This window comes from Rhinopithecus bieti, unplaced genomic scaffold, assembly GCF_001698545.2.
Source record: "Rhinopithecus bieti isolate Rb0 unplaced genomic scaffold, ASM169854v2 scaffold_12667, whole genome shotgun sequence".
NCBI lineage: Eukaryota > Metazoa > Chordata > Mammalia > Primates > Cercopithecidae > Rhinopithecus > Rhinopithecus bieti.
Genome location: NW_016807256.1, coordinates 527,615 through 538,001, shown reverse-complemented (window position 1 = coordinate 538,001; position 10,387 = coordinate 527,615). Strand labels below are relative to the sequence as shown.

The 10,387-nt window shown below is 61.4% G+C and overlaps 1 protein-coding gene across 2 annotated transcripts in view; it reads left to right on the top strand.

Moving 5' to 3' along the window:
• The window catches only part of DUSP9 (dual specificity phosphatase 9), a 9,285-nt gene extending 554 nt beyond the window's left edge, over positions 1–8,731 (top strand). Inside the window, exons 1-4 of one of the 2 annotated variants that reach the window (XM_017880789.1) lie at positions 4,499–4,750; positions 5,255–5,659; positions 6,619–7,074; positions 7,377–8,731. In XM_017880789.1, coding sequence (XP_017736278.1) covers positions 5,290–5,659; positions 6,619–7,074; positions 7,377–7,702 — 1,152 coding nt within the window. In that variant the 5' untranslated portion in view covers positions 4,499–4,750; positions 5,255–5,289 and the 3' untranslated portion in view covers positions 7,703–8,731. Of the gene's footprint in view, positions 1–4,498; positions 4,751–5,254; positions 5,660–6,618; positions 7,075–7,376 lie in introns of those variants that run through there. The other variant, XM_017880790.1, reaches the window with a different exon arrangement.
• Positions 8,732–10,387: the final 1,656 nt, after the last annotated feature.

The window sequence follows — 10,387 nt, the reverse complement described above, 5'->3', positions numbered from 1 at the left end:
ACCCCCACCCCACCCGGCTGCCCCCGCCCCGACGTGCGCTCCTCCATCCTGCAGCCCCAAAGTCCTGACAACGCACACCCCACGAAGCCGGCGCACGCGCCCCCACGAGACCCATTCGGTGCTGCCGCCGCACACCCCCGCACCCCGCCCGTGCACCTCCCGTGTCCCCTGTCACTTACACCGGCTGCACACTCGCGCGCATACAAACCTCGCACCACAGACCCGGGTTCCTGTAGTGCACACACTAGCAGCCCCTGCCCCACCACTCACCACTGTCCCCAACTCATGCCAACCCACCGAGACCCTGCCACGCCCCAGTACACACCCAGGCGCACACGCACGCTTCCAACACATCTCTGCGATACCTGCACTAACATAGCTCCCCCTACCATGCCCCCACCACCTCGAACTCCCCATCTGCCCATTACAGACACCTCACCCACGTTCCCAGCCCAGAGACACTGCAGTCCACCCACCCCGGAGCAAGGTCCCATCAGAAACCCACATCCCAGCGGCTGACACTCCCCACGTCCCAAGCACACACCTCCAGCATCTCCAACGCGCACTCTCATCCACCCCAGCAAGCGCGCACACCTGCTGGATTCACGCTCTCCGGCACCCTGCCCCGCCCCCATCACAAATAGCCTTCGACACCCCCCAGCACATCTCTGAGTCCCTCCCTTCCTCCCCCCCAACACCTGGCACGCGGGCTCTAGAGGCTGCAGCATTTGGTGGCATCCCTGCCAGGCACCTCTGGCTCTCCTTCGGCAGCGGCTCAGCAGCCTTGGGCCCCCCAGGTGCCTCCCTAAACAGACCTTGAGACTCCCCAGGGACTGGTTTGGCCTCTTCCCTAAGAGATAAAGAAGGCACTTTGGGGTCCAAGGTAGGGTACTTAGATGTGGAAGCAAGGGGCCCCGGGGAGGGGCGGGGAGGAGGCGGAGAGAGCCCGGCGCTGAAATGGAGGCGGCCCAGGTGGGACCGAAAGGGTGCCAGCTGCCCGGCAAGCACGTAGTAGGTGGGTTCCATGGGGGCTGGCGTCCGCGCGCGCTGTCTGGGTGCCTGCCTGCGTGTGTGTTACGGGGAGGGCTGTGTGTGCACGTGTGCTTGTGCGTGTCGGGGTGGGGGAGGAGTGTGTGATCGGCAGAAGGAAAAGCAGGAGCAGCTCCCTCAGGCAACAATTGGTTTCATTCATTCATGCCTTCTTTGTTAACGAGCATTTCTTCCGCGAGCGCCGGGCGCGTGCCAGGCCCTGCACTGGGGGCTGGGGCCAGCTTGGGGCCGGGCACACACCCGTTCCTGCCTTGGAGGAACTCCCAGTCCCGCGAGGAGACCGACCAGGAAAAGCAGAAAGCCATCCCCAGCAGAAAGTGGATTTGATGGAAAAGACACTGGATTTGGCAGGCACGCTGTCGCTGGGACTTGTGCTCTTGGCCATGTGACCCGGCCGCGACAGCCGAAATCCTGCCACTCTGCCCGGCGGGAACGATGCATTTCGTGGGGGAAGGCGGCGCGGCGCCGCTCTCGGGAGGCTCCCGGGACCAGAGGGCGCACGCGGCGCGCGCGAGGCCTGCAGGCGGCGGCGTCCCCTCGGGCCTCCAGGGGGCGTGGCCCGCCCGGCGGAGGCCCAGGGCGCCGGCGGGGGGGGCGGGGGGGGCACGGGGCGGCAGCGCATACGCCCACCTGCGGCGTAGCAGCGACTGCGCCGGCCTGGCTCGGCCGCGGAGAGGGGCCAGGCGCCCGGGCGCGCGGCGCGGCCTCCCCGCCACAGCGCACCGCGAGCGGCTGGTGGGCGTCGGGCGGCGCCCCCAGAGCCGGCGCTGCAGGGGGCCTGAGTCGGGGCGGCCCGGCTAGGGTCGCCGGTGAGAGGGGTGTTAGGGGGTTGGCTGCGCTCAGCCCTGCAGTGCGGAGGTGGCAACAGGTTCCCATTTGTCCTGTTGCTGGCGCTGCGGGCGCTGTGGGCCCCAAGCACTGAGCTCTGACTTTGGAAATTGAGCCCCTCGTGGCCTCCTCCCAAATGCTTTCTCCCGGTGGGAGGGCTTGCCAGCAGGGCTCCGCAGTTGGGTGCAGGGGAGTCCCTCGCCAGGCGTCAGGAGACGTGGACCCTTGGATCCTAGGCTTCCCCTCCCTTCACCATTGCGGAGGTTGCCTCCCCCCGTCCTCATCCCAGCCCAGTTCCTCTCACCTCCAGGGATCCCTCTCCAGAGAGCGCGTCTGAGCACCTCAGGAGCTCCCTCTCCAGCCAAACTGAGCCCCCACAGCAGGGCGGGCGGGGGAAGTGGCTGTCCAGCTCCCTGCTGGTCACAGCCCTGTGCCATCCCCACTGTCCACAACCAGACTGGCACATGGCAGAACCTCCGTGGTGCCTTCAACCCCTGCCCACTCTTAGCTCCCACCCACAGCTGCAGTGGGCCTGGAGGCAGCCCCCAGGCTGGCTGCCGGTGTCCAGCTCCGCCACTGTGGAGCTAGGCTGTGAGACAGGAGAAGGTAGAAGACAGAAGACAAAGTCCCTGCCCCAGGAACACACTGAGAAAGGGGGAAAGTGACCACACTAGGGAGCACAGAGGAGGGAGACTAGTGGCTCCGAGTTGGGAAGGCTGCCTGGAGGAGAGGGCCTGAAGAATGAGCATAATCTCAGAATCTGGGCAGGGGGCATAGGAGGGAGGCCTGGGCTGGGGCCCATGCCCACTGGGCAAGAGAAGGAAGGACACAGTCCAGTTGCCCAAGGCCCTTAGATGCAGGAATTAGGACTCATGTTAGAGGCAGGGACATGGGGGTGTGGCCAGACAGCAGCCCAGTGCCAGGGTCCTGGGAGTCCCCAGTTAGCAGCCCACTGCCCGAAAGGGAGGAAGAGGGGCAAACTGGAAGCCCCTTAGAGGTGACCCACCTAGCTTTCCATCACCTGCCCTCTTACCTAACCATGACCTCAGACATTTTCTCCTCTAACTCCATGGCTCCTGAAAGGAGTCTTTGGACTCGTAGTTTGCTTTGCATTTTCCACTCGTTAGAAAAATGTTTTGTGGTGCCCATCCTTGTGTGCATAACTTTGCTTTCTTTTACTTTAGTTCCTTAGATTCCCAAAAGTGGTCAAAGGGTTGGGATTCTTTCCTAGCTCTTGATATTGCCAGATTAATTTCCAAAAGGGCCGTACCAATATATAACCCTGCAACAGTTGAACAGCACGCTGATTTCACAGCAATCTTGCCAGCACTGCGTGTTCTCAAGAATGAGAACATTTCTAACGCAGTAGGTGGGAAGTGCTACCTCCTTGGTCGTTGTTACTTGTTTATTGGAGTTGCTTTCCTTCTACGCCTGAAGTTGAACCTTCCCCCAAATATTTGTTAGGCCACCACATTCCCTCCTTCCTGCAGTATGCCGTGTTTTCAGGTTCTTTGCCCATTTATCTACAGGGGTCTTAACCTTTTGGTTGGGTATGAGCTTTATCTTATCTATTGTACATTTTCCTTCAACACTGTTATTTGCTTTTGTTGGGCTTTAAGCAGAGAAGGGACTTTTAGCCAGATCAGCATTGTGGACACCTCCCCCTGACCCTGGTCTCCTGCCTCAGTGCTCACCACACCTGAGACCTTGTCCAGTGCTCTTGCTGCCTGTGGATCTGTCCCTCCTGTTGTGCCCATGGAGGAAAGGATGGAGGCTGCCAGCCTTGGTTGAGTGGATGGCATTCTGACATTGGGCAGGGCTGGGCAGGGCAGGGTGGAGGGCAGGTCGTTGCAGGCCCAGAGGCAGGGAGACTGTTGTGCAAGACATGACAGTGACCTGGCCTAAAGCTGATGAATTTGAGCCCTTGGCTAGGGCAGGGGACAGGGGAGAGAGGTGTGGATGTGAGAGATATTTAGGTAGAAACTACTTCTCTCCACTTTGATCAGCCGAAGGGGGGTTAAGGGAAGAAGGCAGAGGGGGGAGACAGGGGTGACTCTTAGGATCAGTAATGTGATAAGACCAGAATGCCCCAGTTTAGGGCTGGGAACTCAGGGCTCCTGGGTGCTTTTGGCCTGTCCTGTGCGAGTGAAGCAGGCTGGGGTTGGGAGGTATCCAGGAGCTGCCCCTGCCTGCCTTGCCCTGCAGCAGAGCTCTGGGACAAAGCTGCACTAAGTTTCTGGTCCTGCTTCCTCCTCCCCTCCGTGATTTCGGTGGCATCCCATGTTTGCCCAAGCTGTTAGCTATGAGCCCATTACAGAGATGCGGCCACTGAGATCCAGGCAGGGGAGAAGATGGTCCAGTATCACCTAGTGAGTTGGGTTGGAGGCAGCTTCTGTGGCAGAGGGGCTGGGCTCTGGTCCCCACCCCTCCCCCTGCCTCCCGAGGCCAGGCTGGCGCCGGCCAGGGGAGCTGCAGCTGGTCCCCTGCTGGGCCCCTGACCTGCCCTTGGCCTCTGCCCCGACCCCGTCCCGCCTCGGTGGAAGCCCCAGCTCAGCCGACTCGCAGGTCCCACCCGACTGCTTCGGCTAGCACCCGTTGGCTCACCGGCCCCCCGGGCCCGCCCCCGGAGTTGTAACTCCACGTCCGAAGGCAGTTTCCAAGGTGGAAGCTGGGTCCGGCTGCCAGGAAGCGGCCAGTGCGCGGGCTGCGCGGGGCTCGGCTTCCACGTGCAAGCCTGTACCGCTGCCCCGCCTTCTCCTGGCGGCCAGGCCTGGGGACTCCCTGCCCCGGGACGGCGCCCCGCGTTCCGCCGTGGCAGTGACCGTGGCCAGAACGTCCACGCGCGGTCGTCCACCTCCGGATCTCTCTCCAGGTCTCTCTCCTTTTGTTCTCTCAGGGTCGCGGGCCGCCAGGATGGGGGAAGCGAGGGGCCAGGCTCACGCTCTGACAGGATCGCTGAGGCCAGCAGCCTCGCGGCGCTTCTGTTTCCGCTGGGGGCCCATGGCCGTGCGGGGCGACAGATCTAAGGGCCTCGAACTGGCACCGTCACACGCACACGCACACCCCCAACCAGAGTCGGAAGCTCGAACTTGGGGAGCGTTCGCGAGAAGGCCGAGAGAGGAACAGAAAGGCGGTATGGAGGGAGGCGGCTGCGGCCTCAGGGATGAGCCTCTAAGGGGCAGTTAGTCGCTCAGCCCTCTTCTCGAGGACCCTTCCCCGGGCCGAGCTGCTGCCTGGGGGTTTTCTTGGGGCGCCTTGTTGGGAGTCCTCACGGTGGGGAACCCTGGGCTCCCGCCTTCAGGACGCGGGGCTAGCTTCAAGTCTGAGCCCCCTCGGCCCTCCGGGAGCTCACACTGCGCCTTCTCTCTCTCCGCAGCGCCCGTGGCCCGGCGTGTAGGGAGCCGATCGCCCATGGAGGGTCTGGGCCGCTCGTGCCTGTGGCTGCGCCGGGAGCTGTCGCCCCCGCGACCGCGGCTCCTGCTCCTGGACTGCCGCAGCCGCGAGCTGTACGAGTCGGCGCGCATCGGTGGGGCGCTGAGCGTGGCCCTGCCGGCGCTGCTGCTGCGCCGCCTGCGAAGGGGCAGCCTGTCGGTGCGGGCGCTCCTGCCCGGGCCGCCGCTGCAGCCGCCCCGCCTGCCCCGTGCTCCTGTACGACCAGGGTGGGGCCGGCGCCGGCGCGGGGAGGCCGAGGCCGAGGCCGAGGAGTGGGAGGCCGAGTCGGTGCTGGGCACCCTGCTGCAGAAGCTGCGAGAGGAAGGCTACCTGGCCTACTACCTTCAAGGTAGGTGCCGCGGGGCCCTCCTTCCGGGGCGTTCGGGATTCATTTGACCTTAGGCCAGCCCCACTTCTTTTTTTCCAAAGCCAGTTGAGGCCCCCCACCCCTGATGACCTGCCAGGCTGCTTTGAGAGGAGGGAAGCCTGAGTGTGACCGTGGGCAAGTTCCTCACCCTCGGCAGCCCAGTCTCTGAGCCTGGAAAATGGGGAGAATTGGCCTGACCTGAGCTAGTTCTCAGGATGCTCAGGAGCAAAGTAGAAAATGTGGGCTCCCCAGGGTCTCGGCAAGGGTATCCCCACCTCTCCCACCTGCTCAGCAAATGAGCAAGGGAGGCAGAGGTCACACAGCATTGGTGCAATCACGGCTCACTGAAGCCTCCTGGGCTCAAGCGATCCTCCCACCTTAGCCTCCTGAACAGCATATAAAGTGTCAGGTTTCCAGCCCGGGGAAATAGTATCTGTAAATAGAGATGCTGGCTTCTGGAGACTTTAGAACCATTCTGGTGGAATGTCACATTCTCCCCCAAGTTCCCCACTTCTTGGGGTCCCACTTCATCCCTGAGGGTCAGGATATGCCCAGGCAGACAACTTCCTTTTCTTTAACTGATGGCCACAGTCCTCCCTAAGGCTGGCACTATATCTCAGCTCTGTTGAGCCCTCACACCTGCCTCAGCTTGACCCTAGGGGTGCAAGATCCTCTCTGGTGGTTCAGCGTGAGCCCAGCTTCTTGCAGCCCCAGCAGCTGCAGTGGGCACTTGCTGTCCAGAGCAGTGGCTGAGAGTGCTGAGTGAGGGTGGCTAGCGCTCCACATGGCACCAGGACACACCAAGCTGCTGGGTTTTGTGTTCCTTTTAGGAACATCTGCAAACCCTCCAAGTTGTCTAGGGTCAGCTCCCCAGCCCCAGACAGAGGTACTTGGCTGCCCAGGAGGCCAGGTCAGCAGGCCCCATGCTCTCTCCCCCACAGGTGGCTTCAGCAGATTTCAGGCCGAGTGCCCTCACCTGTGTGAGACCAGCCTTAGTGGCCGTGCCGGCTCCAGCATGGCCCCGGTGCCCAGTCCGGTGCCTGTGGTGGGGTTGGGCAGCCTGTGCCTGGGCTCCGACTGCTCTGATGCGGAATCCGAGGCTGACCGCGACTCCATGAGCTGTGGCCTGGATTCGGAGGGTGCCACACCCCCACCAGTGGGGCTGCGGGCATCCTTCCCTGTCCAGATCCTGCCCAACCTCTATCTGGGCAGTGCCCGGGATTCCGCCAACTTGGAGAGCCTGGCCAAACTGGGCATCCGCTACATCCTCAACGTCACCCCCAACCTCCCAAACTTCTTCGAGAAGAATGGCGACTTTCACTACAAGCAGATCCCCATCTCCGACCACTGGAGCCAGAACCTGTCGCAGTTCTTTCCGGAGGCTATTGAGTTCATTGGTGAGTCCACCCCACCCGCCCTCCCNCCGCCCTCCCCTCCCGTCCTCCCCAAGACCTGCTCTGGCCTCCCCCTTGTGAGCACTCCTCCCAAGCCCAGCTGCCATTCCCAGAGCCAAAAGCCAGGGTGGCACTTCTAGGGGACAGGCAGAGCTAGGGTGGCCCCCAGAGGCCACCAGCGAAAACTCCAGGCCGTGGCCATCTGGCTCGGGGGTAGGGCGGGGTCTTCAAGGGCCCTTCGGAAGGCCTCAGCCTCACACACGCTTGCCCTCGGGGTCTCCCGGGCCCTGTCCTGCCCCATCTAGATGAGGCCTTGTCCCAGAACTGCGGGGTGCTCGTCCACTGCCTGGCGGGGGTCAGCCGTTCTGTCACCGTCACTGTGGCCTACCTCATGCAGAAGCTCCACCTCTCTCTCAACGATGCCTATGACCTGGTCAAGAGGAAGAAGTCTAACATCTCCCCCAACTTCAACTTCATGGGGCAGTTGCTGGACTTCGAGCGCAGCCTGCGGCTGGAGGAGCGCCGCTCCCAGGAGCAGGGCGGTGGGGGGCAGGCATCCATGGCCTCTGACCCGCCCTCCTTCTTCACCACCCCCACCAGTGATGGCGCCTTCGAGCTGGCCCCCACCTAGGGCCCCGTGGCCAGCGGGCCAGCCCCTGCCCCACCCCCACCCACGGGTGACCCTGCCCACTCGTGCGGCAAGGGAGGGGAGGGCGGGAGGGCTCGGCCTGAGCAGGGTGCTGGGGGGAGAGCGCAATACCTCACGCGGGCTGGCGTCCTAATCAACGTGCCTACGGCAGGGCTCCTCTGAGCCTGCCTCTTCTGCGACTGTTACTTTTTGCTTTGCGGGATGGGGATGGGGGTTCCCTCTCCAGGTGGTTGTCCAGGCCCCGGCCCCGGCCCTGGGTGCTCGGCCAGCTCGGCTGGGCCCTGCACCTCCCTGCACTTCCCCCTTCAGGAAGGGTGTGTGCCACCTTGTTGCCACAGGGACTGGCTCCCAGTCCCTCCCCTGTCCCCAAATGGTCGCTTGGGGGAGAGGAGTTTGCCATCACTGGTGTTGTCACCTCCCTGTTTCTCCACCAAGGGCTTGGGCCTCTCGGGGTTGGGGCCTCCCAGGGAATGGGGACCCAGAGGTGCAGTGGCCGCCTACATCCATGGCCTAGGAGCGACTGGGCAGGTTCCCGGCCACACATCTGGTGGGCTTTTTTTTTTCCCTCTTCCCCCAGATGTCTTGACGGGATCACTGGGGCTCTTTGTGAGTGAGGGTGGTCAAACTGCCGCCGGAGGAGATGGGGTCTCAGAGCGAGAGCTGGGGAGGGGGAGGGGAAGAAGAAGGCCTCACTTTTGCTGCTGCGGGGCCCACACAGCCGCTGCTACTTTTGGGGGTGGGGAAGGGGCCAAGCCGCAGACACACACAGTCATTCATTTCTGTCCACACCCCTGTGGGTGGCGGGTGTGCGTGTGTGTGCGCGCGTGTCGGCACTCACACACACATGCTAGCCCACTGATTCACCCAGCCCAGGGCTGGCAGTCTTTGCGGCACGGGGCCATCTCACCCTGGAGCCTGGAGAGGAGCTATGCTTATTTGTTTTTGTAATCCATATCACAGTTGCTTTCTTTAATTATTCCTTCTGAATAAACAGTTTATTTAAGATACTGAGTAGAGAGGCAAGCTACCTCCTGAGCACCTTGGAGGGTTTGAGGGAAGGTGGGGAAGGAGGCCCTCTTGGTCTCTCTGGACTGCCCATGGTGGAAAGGGGGGTGTGTCGGGCTGGCCAGGGACTCAAGCACCACCCCACTCCCCGCCCCATGTTATCATTTCCCATATTGTGCTTACACTGCCCGCTGGCCCAAGCTCTGAGTTGCACATTCATTCACCTCCATTTGAACCCCTAGTCTGTGCCACACGCTGTCGGGGGGACTGGGTTGCAGCAGTGAGCTCTGCCTGCTCAGAGCAGACTTTCCAGTGGGGGAAGAAATGATAAATGCAACAGTCACAGCACTGCAGTTATGCCATAGATGTCCACTGCCATGGACAGAGCAGAAAAGCGAGGACCCAGCACTCACAACTGATCCCTGAGACACCGGCCAAGTCAGCCCGGAGCCCTGCCTGGAGCCTCCTGAGGGCTGCCGCGGCTGGGTGGCATCCTGAGAGTGACAGGGAGGGGTGTGGGCAGACTGGCACATGTGAGTGTTGTGGTTCTCTGGCTGTGGAATTTGGGCTGCAAAGCCCAGGCTGGGGACTAGAAGAACCCCATGGAGAACATGGAGACCAACAGGCCACCTAAAGGGACAGAGGTGAACTGCACCTCTCCTCATCTTGGGACACTGCCAATGCCTTCTCCACATCGTAGCTTTCGGGGTCTATAAAGCTGTGACTCTCCACCATGGAGATGTAGCAGAGGGAAAGGGCAGCTGGAGGGTGGCGGGGAGCAAGCGTAGCCTGAGAAAGCTGCGGAGACTTTGGGAGCAATGTGGCCCGGAACCCACAAGATGTTGGGGGCAATCTAAAGGCATTTGTGTGAATGGCTGAGCTGGTAGGAAAGGAAGAGCAGGGCGATGAGGTGAGAAATGATGCGAATCCTCTGGGCCAGCGGAGTAGGCCACCCTGGGGCTAGCCCAGGAGCCAGGGCGCAACCCCACCAACACCTTGATTTCAGTCCACTGAAATCTATTTTGGATGGCTGATCTCCTGAAATGGAAGATATGAAATCTGTGTTACTGTAAGCCACCAACTCTGTGGTAATTTGTTACAGCAGCCACAGAAAACTACTAGAACAGGTGACCTAGGAAGATACATCCCAAAGAAAGAAGAGGGTGTGTGCTGATCTTGACCTTGGATCTGGGGGGAAGTGGAATAAAAGGAAAATGTTCCCCCTCCCCTGAGAGCTTATAGCCACAAGCTGAACTGTTCTTTTAGAGTGGTCTCAGCATAGAGTAGTGGACACTCCAGAATCTCTCTCGGAGGGACTTAGAAACAGTGATTCAGCCAGGCACCGTGGCTCACACCTGTAATCCCAGTACTTTGGGAGGCCAAAGCAGGAGGATCACCTGAGATCGGGAGTTCAATACCAGCCCGGCCAACATGGGGAAACCCTGTCTCTACTGAAAATACAAAAAAAAAAAAAAAAAAAACTGAGCTGGGCATGGTGGCACGTGCCTGTAATCCAAGCTACTTGGGAAGTTGAGGCACGAGAATCACTTGAACCCGGGAGGCGGAGGTTGCAGTGAGCTGGGACTGCACCACTGCACTCCAGCCTGGGTGACAGAGTGAGAGAATGATGAGAGAGTGAGAGCGAGGCCCTGTCTCAAAACA